Source organism: Bicyclus anynana, chromosome 10 (assembly GCF_947172395.1).
Source record: "Bicyclus anynana chromosome 10, ilBicAnyn1.1, whole genome shotgun sequence".
In the NCBI taxonomy this organism is placed as follows: domain Eukaryota; kingdom Metazoa; phylum Arthropoda; class Insecta; order Lepidoptera; family Nymphalidae; genus Bicyclus; species Bicyclus anynana.
The window spans coordinates 14,728,943-14,753,783 of NC_069092.1; the positions used below are offsets into that span (position 1 = coordinate 14,728,943).

The window sequence follows — 24,841 nt, forward strand, 5'->3', positions numbered from 1 at the left end:
GACCTCAAGATTAGCAAAGGAGCAAAGGACAAACTCGGGCCCAAATTATACGTATGTTACAGAGCTTAAAATTGGCCATTTTTCAAAGAAATGTATATTTGCCTAATTAATCAAATTATGTTATTAATGATATTTGACAATGGCATCTCATCTCATCTCATTGATTGACTATCACTACAATCTGTGTGAAAATAATTATTATCAACTTATTTTCCCTGTTGGCGAATATTATTTCGGCTAAGATTCTTATGGTGTAATCTAGTAAAATTATACAAGATTTGTAGTACATTTACCATTTTCGTTTCGTTTTGAAAAGTGGGCCCAATTTCGGACATACCCTTTCGTAGGGCTTATAGGACAAACATGTAAAGAAACAATCATTTAAGCTTTCATCGAAAATGGAGTGATATTCCTCTTATATCTCTTATTAAGCCATATATTTTAAAGATAATTTACTGTATTAATTTAATCTTATAATCTAGCTTACGTCCGCGCGTGAAATTCAGTTTTTCATTAATCCCGCGGGAACCATGGACTTTTCCGTAAGCGTAAAGTTTTGCTGTAGTGTATGGTTGTACCTAACTTTGCTACCGTACCGTACCGTAGAAGAGCCGTCAGAAACCAGTCAGTTGTTGTACATGTATTTTATTTTAAAAATAATGATACCATCTTAATTATATACAAATTAATTACTTAAAGTTCGTTAGTCTCTCTACTTAAAAAATAAGATGAATTTCGTACGGCAATTTTCCGTACCTACGATTTACTAAGTATACTGGTTCGACTATTTTATAGTTATTAAAGGCGCGAGCGGGCGAGAAATGCGGAGAAGGGGAGTGTTATTTCAATTGTCAAGGAACTCCTTAACCCTACATCCATTGGTCACGAGTCTTGGACTTTGCTCGGAGTTTTTCTCTCTGCCACGCGATGGACCCGGCACCCGCTATGTGAATCCATGGATTGCTAAGATATTCGTCTCATATCATTTATACTGTGGTTTGTATTGGCGTCTCTACCTAATACCTCAGAATACAGAAAAACACCAGAAGGGGTGATAGCGCAAAGAAGTGAAGCCATTTAAACTACTCATTTTATGGGTTAGTACACTACCAAGCGATTACTCACTCTGTGTTTGTCGTGTTGTTTGACGTGCTATACAGGTGACAAATTTAATTTAATTAAGCCGTCTTGTGCCATTTCTTCGTGTAAAAATGCCGTTGGTAATAAAAAGAAACTGTATGGGATCACATTTCATGTGAGTAAGTAGCACATATAAATATTGTTATGTTAAAATAATGAATAATTTTACGTAAATTTAGTTGTCATAGAAACCGATGCCTCCATTTTGTAAGTGTTGCCAATGTAATGGTTTTGATTTTCCCTACTTTTAATTTCTATTCAAGGATTTATCATTTAAGTAAAATATTAATCAACTAAATAGGTAGGCATAGATTCCGGCAAGTAAGTTGAAATAAAATTGCGGTAATCAGCGCAGATAAAGAAAGTGCAAAATAATCTTAAAGCTTTAAAATTTTACAAATAACAATGGCGTACTATATTATAATAAGTTCGTTCGTTCTTATCTGTTTGTGTGTTTGTTTGCACATTTGTTTGTTTTCGTTTTTTGGTCTTTTGTTTTTTTGTGTACCTACTTGTTTGCTTGTTTGTTTGAGCAAGAGGAGTGATTAAATAAAATATTTTTATCTTCAAACACATTCTTATAAGATATTAAACCAATTATATGGCCTTATTTATACATGAATTTTAAGAGACATAAAGATTAGAGAAATAAGACGAGATAATAATAACTGTGCACGCGATTGAAATACATATGTATAATAATAATTTTATATAATTATATGGAACTAGCGGACGCCCGCGACTTCGTCCGCGTAAATTTCGATGTCAACTTTACTACTACCCCTACCCTACCCTACCTCTACCCTACCACTACCCCAACCCTACCCAACCCCTACATCTACCCTACCCCTACCCTACCCTACCTCTACCCTACCACTACCCCAACCCTACCCAACCCCTACATCTACCCTACCCCTACCCTACCCTACCATACCCCTACCCCCACTCTACCCCTACCCTACCCAAAACCTACTCCTACCCTACTCCTACCTTACCTACACCCTACCCCATCCCACCTCTACCCCCATCCTACCCCTACCCACCCCGTACCCTATCCCTTTCCTACCCCTATCCCTTTCATACCCCTACCCTACCACTTCCCTATCCTACTCGTACCTCTACCCTACCACTACCCTACCTCTACCCCTACCCTACCACTACCCTAACACTACCCTAAACCCGGCCCTAAACCTACCCTACCCCTACACTACCCCGTAACTTCTCTATCTTACTCCTACCCTTAGCAAAATCGTTCCAGTCCTTCGAGAGTGGTGGTATGACCAAGAGAAATAGAGACTTCTATGCTAATAATATAAAGAGGTATAGTTCGTGTGGTTGTAGGAGGTAATCTCTGGATCTACTGGACCGATTTGGAAAATTGTTTTACCAATAGAAAGCTACGTTATTTGCGAGTGTCATAGGCTATGTTTGATCGCCATATTCACACGGGAACGGGAACTACGTAAATGAAAGCGCCGGGCGTCATATAGCGGAATTTCTGCGTCTTTTAGAAATTTTGTATTATCTCCGAAACTATTTAAGTAATTAACATACTGTAAAGGGCAAATCTTATCTCCATAATATCCTTGTGATTATTAAATAATTAATTTTAATAAGGATTAACGTTTAGTTGTATAAATAATGACGTAAACCTAAGTACATAAAATTAATAGTCTTTAAAACACAAAATGTACTATATCTGCTAATATATAGAAGGTAGATATATGGTGTCGCGGACTTTTTTGTAGAACTTTTAAAGATACATAAAGTCTCCATACATTAATTTCAATTTTACACAATAGTTAAGGCAGCGCATGCGAATAAGTCTGTTTAAGAGGATTTTCAGTCCGACCTGTATGACAAAAACTGTGATAACTCGGCTAATATATATGATACCAATATAAAATATAGCCTATAGCACTCCCCGATAATGTAGCATTCTACTGGTGAAAGAATTTTTGAAATCGGACCAGTAGTTCCGAAGATTACCCCATTTAAAAAATGTGACAAACTTACAAACTTTACCTCTTTATAATATTAGTATAGATTAGTATAGATATATAAAATTGTTATTGTAAATATGTATTTCTTTAGTTTGTTAGTTGACAAGTATTATAATAACCGTCATATTATATCTATTATTTATTTGTCCTTTTCTTGATTTTTTTGGCGGTACGTCTTTGTCGGTAGGGTGGTAACTAGCCACGGCCGAAGCCTCCCACCAGCTAACCTGGTGGGAGGCTTCGGCCGCTATGTGAATACCTGGACCAATTAAGTAAACCTCAATCGGCCCAGCCGGGGATCGAACCCAGGACCTCCCTCATTAAATCCACCGCGCATACCACTGCGCTACGGAGGCCGTCAATTTACCATATAAGTTAACATTTAATGTGATGAACTATTACACTTATTGTTTTCCTTCTAACATTATAAACTTTTACCACAAAATAGGGAAAAATCCTCATGTACTAGCAACAATACGCGGGTGGGAAGTGCGAAGAGTGCGGGATGTTGCTACAATTTTTGGACACACGGCGCGCTATATAATGACATCTAAACGTGGCTTCTGCTGTTTTTCTGTATTCTGAGCCTAATACATGTGGTGTTTCTACCTAGTACATTTAGCAAGTCGCTCTGGGATCAAATATTAAAAATTATAACTAAGTACTTTTATGTACCAGTGTTATCGTCGTAGGGAAGGTCCTCACTGTTTGCTAAAAGCCAAGGTACTTCTTACCAATTACGCCTTTATCGAGAAAGTACTCTCGATACCAACTTACTATAAAGAAAATGTTTGTTGGAACTGTAGGGACTTTACTGTAATGCTACAGTAAAGTCCCTACAGTTCCAACAAACCTTACCTACCTTTTAAGTTGCCAAAACAATGGACTTAATATGTTATATTCTTAGTAAACATGGCTAGTAAAAGAAAATCACTGTCTATTGACGAAAATGTTTTACTCGTACATTTTTCTTCTCTAAAGTGCATACCCTAGTTAAAATCCTTGTGCACGCCACTTCAAATAACACAGGCCGCCCTCGATGACTGAGCCGCATGGCCAGCGTCGTCATTATCGGGCATTACCTTACACGAATATGAAAACTAAGCAACACCATACAATAATGAATTAGAGCCTCAATAGCTCAACGGTAAGAGCGGTCGGACTCACCACCGAGGGGTGGGGGTTCGATCCCCGCCTCGTTGGTCTATTGTCGTACCCACTCCTAGCACAGTCTTTCCCGACTAGTTGGAGGAGAATGGGAATATTGGTCATATTTAAAAATATGGCAAATATTCTTTTAAAAAAAAAAATGAATAATCTTGTCTACAGTCTACTTCAGTACTTATTTCAACGGATTCGGATAGGATGCAATGCGTCCCTAAACAACAACATGTTGTTGCAATCATTTAATACTGATAAAAATAACGTAAGTAACGACAGCTCGGTAAAATCAGATCGCCTTTCCGTTGATAAAATTGATAAAAGATTAGAAAAACATATATACACTTGTGCGGCAAGTAAATGTTTGCGTAACTTATCGTTTCCGGATTTTTATAACTTCGGATTCTTAATTGTACTTTAAAAATACTGATAATTTCCTCGGTTTATAGAGTTGATATTTTTGAACTGAAAACTTATTTTGAAGATTAGTTTATACTTCTGTCAGCAGTCTCTGTGTTGTTTTTTTTACAAGTTTTTTCAATTACACCGTCATGATCACCATTATCAATCGATGGACGATAACTGTTGGACATAGGCCGCTTCCAAACACCAGGGTCCTTAGCCGCATTCATCCAGCAGCTCCATTTTTTTTTTGATTTGATTTGATCAACCCATAAGCGGTTCACTGCTGAGCACGAGTCTCCTCTCAGAATGAGAGGGGCTAGGCCACCACGCTTGCCCAATGCGGATTGGCAGACTTCACATACGCATAGAATTACGAAAATTCTTTGGTATGCAGGTTTCCTCACGTTGTTTTTCCTTCACCGTTAGAGACGCGTGATATTTAATTTCTTAAAATGCACACAACTGAAAAGTTGGAGGTGCATGCCCCGGACCGGATTCAAACCCACACCCTCCGGACTTGGAGGCAGAGGTATCTACTGGGCTATCACGGCTACTTTTCTAAAATCTTTTTTTTAATTTACACCTATTATAAAATTATTCTATCTATATTTATTTTCAAAACCGCACCATAATCGTAATATTTTTGACCATGATGCCAGGAGGTCACTGGTCAGGTGTGATTAAATATACTGCCATATCTTTAGTATACATATAATACAAACAATAAAAAATACCCAATATAAAGCATATCTAGTTCGTGGCATTTGATGATTCACTATGAACTTGGTTTTTCCGTATCGTACCCGTGGACGTTTAACTAACTTTATAAATAGCACGGGCACGTCGACGAGATTGAATGGAGCACATTTATCAACGGGCACGTGTAGTTAGAGTACAGTCAGTTTTGGCTCGGCTCGTTCAGGTTACCTTTGTGATACTGAGATTCAGACGGACCGCGTGCCGCCGCCGGACATCCAGATGTTATGTATTCGACATATCATCTGATGTGATGTTATGTATTCAACATACTTCTGATGTGATGTTATGTATTCAACATAACATCTGATGTCATGCTATGTATTACAATACCAACTGATGCGATGTTATGTTTTCAACATACTTCTGACGTGATGTTATGTATTCAACATAACATTTATTTAGTTATTTATTTAATAAGGACAATCAACAGCTGATACAATGTCACATGTCAATAATTTACAATAATAATATACTAAGTTATTGCACAGCTAATTATGGGTTATCACAGCATTCACTAATTGAAATTACGTATGTCAAAACTACAGTTGTCAGCAATGAATCAATGACAAATTATACAATGCAAATTAATATCTAAAAATGTCGGACTACAATAAACTAAGAGCTATTAAAATAAAAAAATAAGTCACGTAAAATCAAATAAAAATAAACAAGAAAATCATATCTAAAAATTTCAATACATTTAGAATACAATACAATTATATTTACATCTGATGTAAAGATAGGTATTCAACGTACCATCTGATGTGATGTTATGTTTTGTCAGATAACTGATGTTATGTCAGGTAACTTAGAAGACACAGCCTCAAGGTACCTCAGACCTGAGGTGGCTTTAATTTCAACACGGTACCTCCATGCGTTTCTGAGATACGATTGAAAAGTCTTGACGGACCCTGAAAAAGATTTCTCGTACATTGTGAACGGCTCTAAAATTACTCCACGACGTGGAATTAATTCTCATTCACGTCCGAATACGCGGCTTTGTTTATATTGTGAAGATCGAGATGGATTGTGACCATCACAAGGAAACTGTTCGTACGGAATATAAATGGACTGTGCGCTGTGTACTGCCTCATTGTTTATTGTTGTGTTAACAATCGTAACACCAGGTATTGAAGTAAACACCTACTATATGTAAGAGATATTTATTTCTACAATAAGCGTACCTATTGACAAAGGTCGTATAATGGATGTACGAAGCATATCCGCTTTGTTTGCATGGATGTGACTATATGTATGTAACAGTGGCAGTGCCTTGGAGGGGTCCTTGTATCAAAATTAATTGGGGGGGGGGGGGGGGGACGTAACGTAAAGCACTTGTTGTATTCGTGGATGGGGCAATAGATAAGCGTCAAATAAGATCACCGGATAATATGACATTGTGGGTTTTATTTTACAAATTTTTGGTTTCCCCACGTAAGGGGCCTCTGTAGACCGGGGGCTTCGTATCATTGATATGGCTGATACGGCGATAGCTACGCCCCTGGTATGTAAAGAAAGAAGAAAGAAAGAAAGAAAGATCTGCTGGCGTTCTAAAGAAGTTTGTCTATCGAATTTAAATATTATATCTGATATGATCTGATATTTTTACTTCAACTCGCTCATTCCTTTCCATTACGTTTATGAAATTGGATTATAAGTACTTTCGATTTTTTATTCGCATAAAGTACCCAAAATTAATTAACGTATCTTCTATATCATATTTATTGAGTTTACCTCGAATCTGACTATTCTTGAACTAGGTAGGTATGTCTTGATCAATACTCGACTCGACCTTGGCCCTTGGAAGTGCCGACAGGCGGACAATTTGCATCTTTAATGCATTCTCCATTAATTGTTATGTTCTATAATATTCTTCATTAAGTTTTCCGGATCCTGTATACATATAGGTCCGGTTTATTCATCATCTTCATCAGCCGATGGACGTGTGACCCTTTTTATGAGGCCCATAGGCAGCATAGCATAGGTCTTCAGGCACTGAGGAATTTCGGACGAAAATATGTGGGAAAATGACCTACCTAACTGGATCATAAATCCTAGATATATATATACATCTACAATTGGGTTTATTATAATATTATTTTTCATTTATGTTATTCTACTTTTCGAAATCTGGCTTTGTATCTAGGTTACGTTATCTAGCATGCGTCAACAAAGTATCTCTTTTACGAGAAAAATACATATTGTCAACCAATCGCGTCAGAGTTGAAATATCGCTCTCTCTTTCATCCCAATGCAACAAATGAGAGAGCGATGTTTTCGATTCAGTCGGCTTATGGTCGACATATTTTGTCTTTCTCTCGTTTTGAGATAGGTATGGTAAGGTATGTGCTATAGTGCTAAATTTCTACTTACCTTAGAATTTTCAAAATACATAGGTAGGTACTCGTAGGCATTTTGATTTTGTTAGAATCTGATAAAGTATTTTGAATGAGTATGTACTTTAAATTAATTATACTTTAAATTTTCCGGGATGAAAAGTAGCGTGTGTATGTGTTAATCCAGAGATTATAGGTAATATTAGTATGACTAGCGAACGCCAGCGACATTTTAAGTCGGCAACTCGTTCAGTATCAGTTATAGTTCTTCTATTCCCGGAAAACGATTTTCCTTAGGCTGAATTGATCGCACTAATAGTAGACCGGGATGATAAATTTGCAGTTATTAAAGCGTCGTTGGAATCGAATAGATTTGGTAGATTAGATGATAGAAAGAATAAATATACATTTTTCGCTTTCAGCTCTACTACTAGCTCTACTAGAAAAAAACTACAGACTTTAAAGACAATTTTTATTACTTTCCTGATTCGCACTGCTAAGTTATTTATTTATTATTTTATTTATTTTATAAAAATAAATGTTATGAAATGCCATTCCAGCTTCCATTTCCCCACATACAACATGGGTATCATAAAGGCACCTATGTAAACGCGTTCCACCATAGGCTGCGTCATTGCTTACCTTAAGACTTGATGGCTGCCAAGTACTGGCCTTTTATCTACACAATGAAAAAAACCAATTCGTCTGTCGAAAGTAGAAAAACTATTAGCTAGGTTCCCTAACGGATCTTCGTTATCTGAATAGATTGTGTGGGGTGATGCGATCATTGCTGTCTCCAACGCCCTTACATATTATTTCTAATCCAAGGATTACATTATAATCTGTTAATACAAATGTATTAGGTGAAATTCAAAAATACGCATATCTTTTAAAAATTCAAAACATAGATTAGATTAGGATATTAGGTACACATAATATTCATATAACTTAAAAAAATACAAGATTATTAACAACTTCATCATTTTAGCATAATTAATTAGTATGTAGTATGAATGTTATAAAAACGGATGAAAATGTTTGTTTGTTAATTATTATTTTTCTTAATAAGCGTAGTTTGCCTGCTTTTGAAGTCTATTTTTCTTGTCAACGACTCTCCTTTAGTAATATTACACACACCGCGAGTTTTAGCGTTTTCTATGTACAATGTACATTCACAAAAAAATCGCTTGGTCTGTTATCTTATCAGTTACCACTATATCCAAAGCCAAATTAATTTCTTGGAGATCGTAAAATTTTTCCTAATACGTGTTTCGATTCGGACGTACTCGTAGGTTCGAATTCGGTTCGGGGCATGCACCTATAACTTTTCAGTTAGGTATGAGCGTTTTAAGAAAGCAATATCACGTGTCTCAGACGGTGAAAGAAAAACATCTTGAGGAAGCCTGCATACCTGAGAATTTTTCTTAATTCTCAGCGTGGTGAAGGCCTAAACCCTCTTATTCTGAGTGGAGACTCGAGCTCAACAGTGACAACCGAATGTGTGAATGACGATGATGATCATCCTGGGTGTTCAACCTGAATGCAGCCAGTATTCTAGCCTTAATTTCACGTGATTATGATTTTCTAGCTATTAGTAAGTTAACTTAAGTTTCTCGTTGTATTCTTTGAAAGATCAAAACAAGGTTCTAAATGAATCAATAAATTCTGTTCAACACCTAGCCAATTACGGGTAATCACTTTCACGCCATTGTCGATGAAGGCGTTACTCCAATAGAAAATTGCAACTAATTACCGGTATATTTAACCAAATCCATCTAGCCTGATGTCATCGAACAATTACTAGCGAATTGTGATTAATAACAAAAACAAGCACGATAAGAGCACGGTACGAAGGTCGTTGCTACTCTGTACTGATATAAAACTATGAGGAGCATCAGGTGTGTGTTTACTGTATGTGTGACTTTCGGTGTTTTCACTTGTGTGTTTGTAGAAAGTGTTCAAACATGAATGATATTCTGTACATCGATTGCCTCAAAGGACTTATCGGCCTCGTGTGTATAAAGTTGAAAAGTTTACAATGTGAGTCACTTTTTGTTGTTTTTCAAGAGTTGTTGTGTTATCAGCACCATGTATTAATGTTAATGAGTACTGTATAACGTCAGTGATATGTATAAGTGCTGGGTTTCATCCTTCTATTATCTGCCTCTGCTTACCTTGGTCGCACGATCTGTGTTCACCACTGTCTGCTATAAATTGTTAGCTAGCTTGAAGTAAATGTGATGTTTTTCATCATTTATAGATTCGTTTTCGTAGGTATTCGTTTCATATGTTTGTTCAGACTGTAACTTTCTTTTTCCTTTTACTGATATTTGTACTGGTTCGTTTTTTACGAATTCGATTTTAGCACTTAGATATTAATTATTTTCGAACACAACATTCGGTGGGGTGTGATTTCAGGTTTTTATTTTTAGGGTTCCGTTCCGTAACTACCAAATTAAATATACGGAAGGAAAATTAATTATGGGATCGCAATATCGTTTCGTTGTTGCAAAAACATTAAAATATTTTTAAATATTTTATTATTTTTTATAATCAATATTCCCTTGTTCGCTGAGCGAGAAACGGACTCAAGAACTCTACTTTTAGCTAGTTGTATACATACTCCTATATGTATTCTGTGGTTTAGCTATCCTCTATTAAATTATTAATAACTAGCCGACTATCCGCGGTTTCACCCGCATAATTCCCGTTCCCGTGGGAATACAAGGATATTATATAGCCTATGTTCATCAGGGAGAATGTAGTATTTCAAGGGTGAAAGAATTTTTCAAATCGGGCCAGTAGTGTCATAGCCTATTTACTGCAAACAAACAAACAAATATTTCCTCGTTATGATATTAGTATAGATTAACTAAAATGCATATATTTGCATAAACTAATAAGAAAACGTTCCGTCGTCTATGCGTAGGCGCAGGTTATTAGCTGAATGGATCTGTCTGTCTGACCACGTCGCTCCCATTCCGCTCCCGATCCGGTCCCCGGTGCACACACACTTAGACTATTCTTAGAGTTCTATACACAAAGGCGTCGGACGGTATGCTTTATAGCTTTCAAGGAACTATATTAAAACTAAAATGCATCCATCTGCATAAAATAATAGGAAAACGGTCCGTCGTCTGTACGTAGGCGCAGACCGCAGAGGTTATTAGCTGAATGGATCTGTGACAGTGCGCCGGTCGTCATGACACCGCGTCGCTCCCATTCCGCTCCCAATCCGGTCTCCATTGCGAACACTCTTAGCCTATTCTTAGAGATCTAGACACAAAGGCGTAGGACGCTATGCTTTATAGACAACAAGGAACTATATTAAAACTAAAATCTATCCATCTGCATAAAATAATAGGAAAATGCTCTGTCGAGTGTGCGTAGGCGCAGACCGCAGAGGTTATTAGCTGAATGGATCTGTGACAGTGCGCCGGTCGTCATGACACCGCGTCGCTCCCATTCCGCTCCCAATCCGGTCTCCATTGCGAACACTCTTAGCCTATTCTTAGAGATCTAGACACAAAGGCGTAGGACGGTATGCTTTTTAGACAACAAGGAACTATTTTAGCAACTATTTGCTTTTGATTTTCTCTTGGCTATATTTCGTGTGGTATAAAATTCTTTCTTCTGCATTGTTACAAGCTTTTGTTTAACTTGCGAAACTTGTACGGTAAAGATAGAGCTATTGTCTGTACACGTTTAGTTTATCTATATCTGTACTAATAAATAAAGCTGAAGAGTTTGTTTGTTTGATTGAACACGCTAATCTCAGGAACTACTGGTCCGATTTGAAACATTCTTTCAGTGTTAGATATATTATCTCCGTTTTCCACGCGGGTAAAACCGCGCGGCGTCAGCTAGTATGATTATAATCGTGTGCCAAATGGAAATGCTAACCGCCTGTATTTACTTATATCTAAAAAATTCTTGATAATTCTAGTTTAATAATGAAATCGTTACTTTATCAAAAAATATATACAACATTTTGAAACATTTTCATTTTTAATTTGTCCCCAACGGACATGCTGAGATCGTTGACCATACAGCGATATATGTATTTTAAAGCTTATGATTGGTTTGTTTGTACGTTTTCTAGTTTGTTAAGCTTGAAGCTAAAAGAAAAAAAAAATATAGCCTCAAATGTTATTTCTCCGCTTTGGTACCGGTGTGTAGCACAGAATACATGTGAACATTTTGCGCAAGAAGAGTGATAAAAAAGGTTTTTTCTTCAAGAAACAAATTTTTGTTAAGCCAATTATTTAATCAGAACCTTATTATACATCATAATATTATCAACTCCATGTATTTTTATGTGGGGTTCCCGTGGCCGTCGTTGTATTAGCCGGTGGGCATTTCCCATATCAAAATTCGTCCTTAACTTAATATTCGTGTGAAATAGAAACAAACATTCAGAGAAGTGGAGGTACTTCTTTACATCATTGGTCCATTGGTTTCCTGGTCCTGGGTTTGAACTCAGGCTATGTAATATTTAGCTTTGCTTTCTTCTCAAAATATAAATCGAAATCTCAGTACTCAGAATCAGGTTTTAAAATCATTGTTTTAATCTTCAACTGTTTACTCTTATACAAGCTAATGTCAATGTTAGGTTTCATAGGAATTATCATGGTAGGTATAGATCGTTGCCACCCTGTAGATGTAGGGTATACCTATTACTTACTCGTAAGTTCGTAACATCACGTTATACAACTCAGTTATATAACTGTAACTATCTTTTCACAGTTTGACGGGGATCCAATAACAGTATCAAGTTTTATAGAGAGTCTTGTAATAGCGTATCGGTTGCAATCTGTCCATATTCTGTAAATCATTCATCATCTTCAGCCATATTTTAATGACCCCACAACAGAAGCACAGAGTTCTTCCTTCTCCTGTAGTAATATAGGAATATGGACAATTTACATCTGCCACGACCTCATACCAATTATTGTATAGGACCTGCCTCGCTAGACGTTACTTTTCTGCCAAAGTATATGATCAACGATCTAATGCGATTATAAAAGCTGTCTCTACAGAATCGATGTTAAATAGTTGTAATCATGTTCGTCGGTTAAAGAGCTCCGTAAAAATACCTTTCTGTGTAATTGAATGGTGTAAAAAACGGGCAAAAACTTCTAGTTTAGTATAAGATATATACCAATTCTAAGCTCGTTTTGCTCAGAAAATGACAGACAATTTTGTTCTGGACTATGAGTGCGATACAGGTCCTTCTATAATTGGTCTGAGGCCACGGCTTAGGCCGATGTTTGACTCTTTTAAGTAGGTATGTAGCAATTGCTAGTAGATGTTAATGACAATTACTAGGACTGCTGTCTGCTGCTGTCCAAGACACGAGATTTTAACACAATGTCCTTTAAAACTCCAGGCTTCAAGGTGCTACTGAGTATTTTTAGAAGAAAATAACTCTATATTTTATATAGCTCTACTCCAGACTGTAGAATTTACAGATAGTTTATATGTATAGTTTATATGATTTAAATAAACTTCCTCGTTAATTAATATAAAACTGTAACAACGTTTTTTGCTTATTTATTTTTTGCTACCTATCCACGAAGTTCCGTTACGAGCAACAATTGAATCAAATATGTAAAATATTCTAACAAACTCAAGTATATGGACACTCATCGTTTGATTATGTATGTATTCTATATATATACTTCTTTAACTCGGTTGTGTAACCGTAAATAGGAAGCCAAGTGCGCCAATAATATCTTCCATTTCATGTCCCCGGCATGTAAAGATTTCCTTGAAACGTCAGTCGATGTCCATAATAGATTTATGTCGACAAATGCATGCCCTGTCTACATTATTGGATCGTAGACGGTCGAACGCTCCACTCTATATTTAAATCTTTAAACAGTACGGTTAACTATATCGAACTTTGGTCTATTGTACAAATTTTGTTGTTTATACAGATGTGATTCCACAAAGGTTTTATTAAACTGTCTTTTATCATAATCATCTATCATTATATCTTTGAGTACATCGTTCGTGTATTTGATGGTAAATTTCTTGGTTTGTTTTCGCGCTTATTTACTACTTCCTTTAGTAGTTGTCTATATGTATAGAATATATAGAATAGAAGCAAGCGTTTGATAGGAACAATGCACCTAGGTTTCACCCGACAATTTAACCTATGACACTCATAATTAACGTTACTTTCTAGTGGTACAAGAATTTAAAAAATCGGTTCACTAGATCCAGATATCACCCCCTACAACACCACAAACTTTACCTCTGTATAATATTAGTATAGACTGACTAATACCTACCTGCTGATTGTTATTTTCCGCTAAAACCTTCAAATCGGTGCACCAAAACACCACGGTGATTCCATTACGAGTATAACGTACCTACTCCGATTCCGTAACATCTTCAATAGAGGGAAGTTGACTCGACAATGCTCAGATATTATTCATCGTAATTAGTATCCTATTCATTCCCTCGTAACAATTTCCGTCTTTGGACTCGTGTTTGCAGATGTTCAAAGAAACTAAGTCTTCCTTGTGTAATGGTATACGAGTAAATTCTGTCTTTGAATTTAGGTGGAGAATCTACCGCGTACTTAATAACTTGTTAGTGTAATTTACTTCTTTAGCACATTATCTGTTGCTCACTCTTCTTGATATAAAGCACATCATCATCATCATCATCATCAGCTGATGGGGCGTCTGGTAATATATGAAAATGACGGTTACTTCTAGTAGAGGCTCCTTGAAATTAACTTGGTGGGAAAGACCAAAACAGAGCATTCCAGTGTATGGTCGATATACACACATCTTGGAATCCGAACGTCTATAGGCTCTTCAATGTATTTCAGCATTGTGTTGACAGCAGCAGCTATCGGTGACTTTGGTTCTTTTGCGGATCTTCTCATTTCTGATTCGATCACGTACTTGCTTGATCGATACATAGCTCTCTTCAGCGCCCATTGAATGATTCGTGAGTTTGAACCTATATTAGTTAGTTATGAGGCTATACCTAGCGACCAAATACAAGAGCTGTCATATTATATCATCTACGTGTATAGCTGAGCATATATCATCTATAATGTAGATTCCATACTGTACAGGCTATGGAGGAGTGCCGTACTCGTATATCGCTGCGTGTAGTGCTCCACCGCTAATGGATGCCCATTAACGAGCCAATAACACATTATCGATTATTATGCGTCGCCGTCATTGCCAGTTGACACTTAACACCGCCATATTGCGGGGAATCAGACGGGAATTGTTTAGTTATCAATTAGCGTACGTCCCTGACTAATGACATAGCGTATCGCGTATGCGCAACGACTCACATCGAAACATACGACTTACGTCAGTGCGTTCGCTCGTCTTTAGGGCAAGTTCAAACTTGCCGAATCCGCATACAATACATTACACGCCTTAGCTCGCTTGGTGGTGTTTTTTTTGTTAGCCCTTGACTACAATCTCACCTGATGGTAAACGATGATGCAATCTAAGATGGAAGCGGGCTAACTTGTTAGGAGGAGGATGAAAATTCATACCCCTTTGTGTGTGTTGTGTGGAGTCTTTACGACTATGTGATTGGAATTTAAAAAAAACCTTGTAAATAAAGTAAATCTATAATTGGTCATTCATGGTCAGCTGTGATAGCCCAGTGGTGTCTGCCTCTGAGGTTGTAGCTTCGAATCCGGTCCAGGGCATGCACCTCCCAACTTTTTAGTTATGTGCGCTTTAAGAAATTAAATATTACGTGTTTCAAACGGTGAAGGAAAGACATCGTGAAGAAACCTGCATACCTGAGAATTTCCTTAAGTAGTGTGTGAAGTCTGCTAATCCGCATTGGGCCACCGTAGCGTGGTGGACTATTTGGCCTAATCCCTCTCATATTGAAAGGAGACTCCAGCTCAGCAGTGAGCCGAATATGGGTTGTTAATAATAATCATTGATGACTGATAATTGGTTATTGGCCCGAGTACTGTTATACGCAGTGGTTTTTAACTAGGGTAAGCATTATACGTATAAATTGTAGTATTGTTGTCTTGAGACGAGGTGCTGAAATGCTTAGAATCAATACGATCGTTATGCATACTGTTTTATTGTTTTCCTTATAGTTACATAGCTCACCAGGTACATCATCTATACGTCAACGGACTTTCCGAAAGGCGTATATGGGTCAACGAACCGCAGTTTTGAAAACTGCATAATCACGCCCGTTAATCTCACAGATTTAAACCTAACTCTCACGAATGAATGACTAATATGTTGTTAAACACCGCGATGTCATTTCCTTGCAAAACTAACTGTAATTATTGAATAGAAGCAGGCGTTACTTTGCGGAATTTCATTATAATTATATAATGATTTATTTATTTTACTATCATCCGCGAGAAGCCGACGAACCCATGCGACAACGTCACCCAGGTCCGACAAAATACTGTACATACACAATACAACGTGCAATTTGCACGTTGTAGAGTCAACATCTCCTGAGGATGCTCCGGTTTCGGGGGTGAAAAGTGCGTAAAGAGTATTTTGTCGGACCTGGGTGACGTCGCATGGGTTCGTCGGCTTTTCGCGGATGATAGCAAAATAAATAAATCATTATATAACTGTAATTATAATTTTCTTTCAAAATCACCGCAAAAAGTGATCCGAATGCAGCTACTCCACTGACCGCACACTTGCACAATTTGGTGTTTACTTACATTATACATTTATTTATATATTCTTTTTACACTTCTTGAATACACAACTTGACATTGTATACAATATTTAATATGTATTATTTGTTTAAATAACTTTCGTTGTTTACAATGCAACTAAATGAAATTAAGACAATTAGCCACTTTTGTGCGTCTCAATTTTGACGCGCTAGTAACATCTATAGTTTAAATTCAAGATATCGTTGGCCTTTAGGTAATCGGATTGTAGTTTCTTTTACACAACAAGGGAATTCCGCTCCGTTGCCTGTAGCTCACGAGTCCAATCTCCAACGGTACATCTAACAGCAATCAAACCGCAGCGTGCCGCCGGGCTATTCCCATTTGCAACGCGTTTCCTCCTTTGTCGTCTATTATCCTCTATTATTATAAATGGGAATGTGATTTTCTTTGTTTGTTGTGTTATTGCGGCTACAGCCGAGTAGATCTTGATGTTTTGTATAGGGATAGATTTAGTACTGATACTTTTAGTCAGTGTACAGTATCTCTGCGTGATCGAATCAGAAATGAGGAGATCCGCAGAAGAACCAAAGTCACCGACATAGCTCAACGAGTTGCATAGCTGAAGTGGCAATGGGCGGGGCACATAGTTCGAAGAGCCGATTGACGTTGGGATCCCAAAGTGCTGGAATGGCGACCCCGCACTAGTAAGCGCGGTGTTGGTCGACCCCCCACCAGGTGGACTGACGACATTAAGCGAGTCGCAGGGATTCGCTAGATGCAGGTGACTCAGTAACGTGATGTTTGGCCTACAAAAGGCCTATGTCCTGCAGTGGACATCCATCGGCTGATATGATGACTTTTAATCAGTGGCGTGCACAGTGTGTTTAATTGGCCCCGGCATGCCATGGATCGGATTCTGACCTACTTTGGGTCTTGGATCGGATTCGCCTTTGGGATCCAAGGCAGAGGTCATATCCACTGAGCAATCACGACTCGCCTTCATACGTAACTTAAAATTTCACTTTAAATTCAGCTTTCAAACAGTTTAAAAACCGTATTTTAGTTATGTCGGTAAACTTATTAACCACTCTCTTTTACTTTTCACCACTTATATTAAGTAAGAGACACTCCTCATGTCCTCTGCTGAAGAGTATTTCTACAGGCTTCTTTCGTGGCTTTGATTCGATTCGCCGCTACGATATCTAATTTTGCCATTTTAAGTAACAAATTTCCTTCGATAAAATTCAGTTATTACATTGAAATCTAATGTCACTGCTATTTTTATGTCTCGTCTCCAGAACAAATATAACTGTGCCCGGCGGTTTCACCCGCGTAGATCCCGTTACTGTGGGAATAGCGTAAATAAAAGTACGTAACCTATATGTTGTTTCAAACTACCAGTCTCTGCGTTATATTTCATCCAGGTCAGTTCAGACATTGTGACTCCTTTAGTTATTCGGGATTAAAAGAAACCTATATAAAAACTTGAGAGGTGTCAGGGGACACCCGGATGGAACGAAGTTCGCTATAGCTATTATCGCTATCGCTATAGCTATCATTGCTATCAGTCAGGGTCTATCTTTCGGGGTCAGTAGCCTTTTGGGGTCGGGTTCCTTTTGAGGATTCTGGAGCGTACCTGTCTTCAGATCACGGCTTACTACTATAGCAATAACCTCCTTCTTACCCAGTCGGGTAAAAAGTGTAATTACAACTTTTTGGACTTAATTTATCCGTCTAGCCCCCTTTCGCAACGCGTGATAAGGAACTTCGTTCCAATATATCTACCTCCGTGCTAAATTAAAATGAAAATCCGTCCAGTAGCTTCCTTTTTTGCTCAATTCCTACACATAATACGAAATTTTACATTTATAATGTTTTTTTTTTTTTTTTTTTTTTTTAATTTATTTTGTACCAATATTAGTAACACACAAAAGTAAAAAGAAAAACAGTGGACAAGGAAACACTTATCTCTATAAGAGATCTCTGCCAGTGACCCTTGGCAGTGGGAGAGATATTAAACAAAAGAAATGGATAGGTACAACAGAAAAAAAGTGAGGAAACATATTATACTTTATACATAAATAATAAAAGTAAATAATATTAAATACATTAAAAATAACACTAATAAATAAATCAAAATAAATATATAAATTATAACAGTACATATCAATACTATATATAAATAATAACTAAATAAATACATATATACATACATATAATATAACGATGTTATTAGTAAATACCGGACCTTCTTTTATTTTAGTATAGTATGGTTTATTGTTATAATTACATGAGGATAAGTTTAATTAGAATTTTTACTATAATAGGCATAAATTAAATTTGCCCCTGATTACTTATTGTGGGTTTCCTCAAAGTTAATTGTGCGTTTGCTTGCATTTAGGTATTGCATAATATTAATATATTATGTAGCTAAATAATTTTGACGGCTCATTTCGTAAACACATAGTTTTTGTATTATTGTTTATTTTATTATAATTAAATTTAGTAAGAAAGTATAGTTATTTTCCCAAAAATAAAATTATACAAAGTTTGTCAATCAAAAAATATTGAAACGGGACGCTGAAACGTAATCGAGTAGGTACCTATGTCGAAATAATCTGTAATTCAGTTTTCTCTCTATAACAATTTTTTTTTCCAATATGCTTACTTAATTGACAAAATGCTAAACATGGTTTTAATTATATAAATACACTTGGTATGTGTTGTATGCTGATACAGACAATATTTTGACCCCGTTACCCAATGCATGAACTTGCACATTACCAGCAACTGTTGATTTATTTTGCCAACGGTTGTCGACATGATGCAATAGTAGAAATTCCATCTCGTATGCATTTTCGCGGATTAGTCCTGCAGGCTGATTCACTTTGACTTATCTGTGACTCATCTCTGATATATGCTAGTTGAAATGTAGGAAATTGACATTCTATATACTCGTAACAAATGTTGTGCGTGCCCACTGGTGAATATCTTACAGTAGGTTGATGACATTTCTAAAATTGATTTGATGAAAATTTTAAGACGTTGATAATAAAGACCAAAATAGTGAATAGGTTAGCTGGTCGAAAACGTATTCGAATGTGTCTAAGTTTGAAAGTTTTCTTTAGAACGATTATGAGAATGGGATATTACTTTTGTTGTTTATATTTTTAATAAATAATGTAAAAACAACAGCAAATATGAATCATGACCATTCAAAACGAACAAAAGTTTTCACTGAATAATGAAAATTTGCCGCTTTATTTTACTGTGAATTTAGATAAGTAGGTTTACTATACGACGAATTTTTCAAATCGGACCAGTAGTTACTGAGATTAGCGCGTTCAAGCAAGCATACAAACAAACAAACTCTTCAGCTTCATAATATTGGTAGCTTCACAATACTTGCTACGTATTTCATAGATGTAATACGTAGCAAGTATTGCGAAGTGTGGTTCTGATAACCATCTGGTTGTTCCTAACAAATATTATTTTAAATATTAAAAATAAATTATTATCTACGATTAGGTGGTATTTATGGTAATCCTACACGTGAAATATGAGCGTCAATGATACGAATTCCACACAGACGGTGTTGATTTTCGTCATATCACGTTCTACCTCACACAACCAAAATCCATTGCTCAACATGTCGCTGTTTATTATGGCTACATTATTATTATTTATTTTGGGACGATATAAAGCAAGATGATTTAAAATGAGATGTATAACCCGTGCGCATTAACTTGACAACTGGGTACCAAAAACAGTACAAATATCATTCGCACGAGCTGTATGTATTACCACGTATTACGGTATTGAAGACTTCACTGTTATGAGGTGTAATCAGTGTCATGTGCGAGTATGTAGAGGTATAGGTTTGTAAAGAAAATTGTGAGAACACATTTTTCTTTTATTTTTGTTTTTGTGTATAACCAGATTTAGAGCCTTAATTTGTTAATAACTATACGTTAACGGGGGCGAAATTAAACCCGAAAAGTTGTTGAATCTATTCTTTTTGACTATTGTCGTACAGTCGTGCTTCTAGAACATTGTATTTGCGCTGAAATGGAAAGAAAAAGGGAATGTTGGTCATGTATAAAAATGCCTTTAAAAAATGTAATGTTATATGCAATATTTATATCTGTTTATTTATAATTTATGATGAATAAATTTTTATGAACATTTATTACTTTACACGAAGGTACATACGTCAAGGATTTGACTAGAAAAATAACGTTGTTATTTCATAATATTATGATGAAGGCATGTATTTTAATGGTCAGCTATAACTTAGCAAGGCTTATGTTTCAAAATACATTATTATTTAAAAATAATATTATTTACTTAACCTTTGTTTTTCACTATGCCTTGTTTAGAATGATAGTCCATAGGTTAGTCAAATGTTTATGAGATATCGAGTTCGAGTCTTGGATTGGTCAATAGTTCTCGTCCTATTGTCTTTTTCTGTTTAGAAATTCTCATCAGTAGACGGAAAGTGTATACTTAACCCATTGACGTATATTATGTTCTCTCTATAACTATTTCATCATATGGGGATGAAATCACTTTTGTTAACGCTGACTACATATTTTTTTGCTATTCTTCGCAAAAAGTCGAATATCTAATAATTTGAGTTATTCGATTTCAATTTGTAGAGTCAACGTCTCCTGAAGACGTTCCGCAAAGGAATACGTGCTTCCATATAATAGCGTTGTTTTTCTTATTTATAAAAGTTCAAGACCAAATCTATGATGAACCTATTTTGCCCTGTAACCGAAAAGGCGAAAACCCATGTTAGCTGGCCTTGAAACCTATAAAATGTTAACGCAATAGTAATCATATTCGATGGTTACCCATGCGTTATCGTTATCAACCCATATTCGGCTCACTGCTGAGCTCGAGTCTCCTCTAAGAATGAGAGAGAGGTTAGGCCTTAGTCCACCACGCTGACCCAATGCGGAACCTACACCCTCCGGAATCGGAGACAGAGGTCATATCCACTGCGCTATCACTGCTCCTACCTATACGTACGGAGGTTTTATAAGTGTTTATATTTGTTACAGTACTGGAGCAGGGAGAGCGGCCCGTGAGGCTGAGCACAGAGCAGGCGCAGGCGAGGCCGGCAGTGCAATACATCGCAGAAGATGAAGAGGTCAGTGCTAAGTGCTAACGTCTCCATCGCTCAACGCTAAAGGGCCGGATTAAGTTCCGTCGTGTCGAAAGGTGCTTCGATTCTCAACCGCTTGATTATTGTCGTACCCACTCCAAATATATAGTCTTTAATATATAGTTGGAGAAGAACAGTAATATTGGTTAATATTTAAATATATTATGACCTTTCTTTTGATAAATAAAAGTGTACAGCTACCGGCTTAAGTTGGTTTATTTATTCTTTACAAGTAAGCCCTTGACTGCAATCTCACCTGATGTTAAGTGCTGATGCAATCTAAGATAAAAGCGGGCTAACTTGTTAGGAGGAGGATGAAAATCCACACCCCCCCTTTCGGTTTTTACACGACATCGTTCAGGAACGCTAAATCGCTTGGCGGTACGTCTTTGCCAGTAGGGTGGTAACTAGCCACGGCTGAAGCCTCCCACCAGCCAGACCTGGATCAAATAAGAAAACCTTAATCAGCCCAGCCGGGGATCGAACCCAGGACCTCCGTCTTGTAAATCCACCGCGCTTACCGCTGCGCCACGGAGGCCGTCAAAATCCTGTATAATAAATATCGGATGCCCGCGGTTTCGTCTGCATAACTATTGAAAATATTAGAATTTCAAATTTTTTTTGAAAATACTTTTTATTATTGCTAACAATCTACTGCTAACGAAACTAATAGACAATTTATGGTTAAAACGTTTTAAAACACGAAAAAAAAAAGAAAATTCATTCGATACTGTAGACATACTCGTATGTATATCTTCACAGAAAACCCTATGTTTGCGTCGAGGTTAGTACTTTACCTTAATTTACATTGACCTACCTAGCTCTATGTTGAAGGCTATCCTAGAGCTTTTAAAGCTTGTAGCCTTGGACTCTAAGCTGATTCATATCAACCAAAGTCATGCGTTCTGTGCCAGAAACATAATAATGTTGTAGATTTTAGTTGCCAAGGTCGTAACCGAAAAAATATGAATAATCCTTGAAAAATATTTGAATATTATTTACTGACGTTAAGAATCTACTAATTTACAAGTGATGAATAGTGCACATATTCAAGTTTGAATTTGTTTATTTCAAGTAGATTTACTAGCATGTCAAGTTTGTCCGATGGAACTTCGAACTCTTCTCGGACCAAGGCGCTTTGGAACCCTCGTTACTTTAATTTTAAGTTTTCCACTTTAATTATCACCTCATGATATACCTGGTGGTTCGAAATGCTAATTTCCCTGGAAAGAGCCGATATTCTTACTGTTTCTAAAGGTACTCTTTTAGAATCGAGACGCACGGAAGTGCGTCAGCCAAATAGAGAGGACGTAAGCCAAATAGAGAGGACGTAAGCCGTCTTTCTAAATCTTTACAATATTAAACATTAGCAGACGCCTTACAGTTTCCCCCTAATAGTTTCCGTTTCTGTAAGAATGAAATGATGAAAGAATTTTCGAAGAAGAAGAAAGAAAACTCGAAACTCGAAAAAATCATAAGTTACGAGTATCTTTTTACACGCTTAATGTTAGCTTCACTTGTAACCATGTATTGTATCTTAATTTGACCCACTTCTCAGTCTTCGATTAGGATGAAATTTTGCACACACTCTGAGTTCTGATGATAATACACAACTAGCTAAGAAACGTCATTGCAAATCCAATATGGCGGCCTCCCTGAAATGGCGGACTGGCTATTTGAAATCCACTCCCATGATATGGATATCAAATGAAAAGGTTTGCTGTCAGGAATACTAAAAAAAAAATAGTCACGTGACTTAAATTCAATATTTGAAATTTTAATTTTTTTTAACTATTTTAAAGTAATGATAACATTAGTTTAGATTTGTCATTACATCTTTGTATTAAATATTTCGTAATGTTTGATATGGTGCTTATACGGGTATCGGCCGCCAGAGTTCGCTTGTTTTTTTTGCACAGAACATGGTTCCCTTCTTTTACACACTCTCCATGTGATTTTCACCGTCCTATTGCACTATCATACCATATCAACCTGCCACAAAAACATGTTATAGGTAGGTATTTACTGTCCTCATATTTTTGTTATAATCGACGACTAAGTCGCATTTATCGGACGAAAATAAAAAATGTATTACATTTCAAATGTGAAGGTGAAGTAAACACATACATACACCGTCCGTGACATTTGGCTTTTATTTCACAAAGCAATATTGAACAATACGTTTTATTAATTTAAAACGTACGATGTAGGTAAAAAAATTAATTATAACAATATCAGATTATGACTTTCTTTATTTTGCAATAAAACTACAGAACATGACAAGATACAACTTCCACTAACAATTGAAGTTTCAGAAATTGCTTTTTTTATTAGATTTTTGGCATGGCCACAGAATATGTATAAAAGTATGGCGTTTCCACAGTTGCAGTTCATCGTTATCAACCCATTTTCGGCTCACTGCTGGGCTCTCAAAATGAGAGGGTTTAGGCCAATAGTCCACCACGCTGGCCCAATGCGGATTGGCAGACTTCACACACGCAGAGAATTAATAAAATTCTCTGGTATGCAGTTTTCCTCACGATGTTTTTCCTTCACTGTTTGAGACACGTGATAATTAATTTCTTAAAGTGCACACAACTGAAAAGTTGGAGATGCCCCGGACCGGATTTGAACCCATACCCTCCGGAATGGTCCATATCCACTGGGCTATCACGGCTATAGTTGCTGCAGTTGCAATTATTTAATTAAAATTAATTATTATTAGCGCCCGTATGCTAAGAAATGACATTTAATAACTTTCATATTATTTCTTCTCAGCTTAAACAGCTTCTTCATTCACGTAGATTTCGACACCTCTCTTATCTGATATGCAATCGTCACCACTACTTTTCGATTCGTAATGAACTTTGAGATTTTTATGCTTCAAATTTCACTTAGACGCTTCTTATTGCAAAATAAGATGAGGTTGCACAAATTCAGTAACCTTCCCTTCGTGTGAACAAATGGATGCTAACAACAAGATACATTTGTTTATTGTCTACCTGAATTCTGATGTCTAGGAAATGTCTAAAATCCAGAAACAGTCTTAGCTCATTGGCAGCGGGTAATTGGATAGTGTGTCTACTGTCTAGATAGCTAGCTCAAAATTTTGTATGGTGTTGAATTCTAACTTTATCAGCCGTTGCTTGGCCTATTATTTGGTGACACTCATCTCACTAGCACGGTATGACAATTTTACCACACATTAATT

The 24,841-nt window shown here is 36.7% G+C and overlaps 1 protein-coding gene across 2 annotated transcripts in view; it reads left to right on the top strand.

Moving 5' to 3' along the window:
• LOC112050340 (E3 ubiquitin-protein ligase RNF19B) overlaps positions 1–24,841 on the top strand; it is an 88,372-nt gene that overhangs the window by 28,080 nt on the left and 35,451 nt on the right. The window contains exons 1-2 of one of the 2 annotated variants that reach the window (XM_052883936.1): positions 9,754–9,844; positions 21,527–21,615. In XM_052883936.1, the coding sequence (XP_052739896.1) occupies positions 9,769–9,844; positions 21,527–21,615 (165 nt within the window). In that variant the 5' untranslated portion in view covers positions 9,754–9,768. Of the gene's footprint in view, positions 1–9,753; positions 9,845–21,526; positions 21,616–24,841 lie in introns of those variants that run through there. The other variant, XM_024088592.2, reaches the window with a different exon arrangement.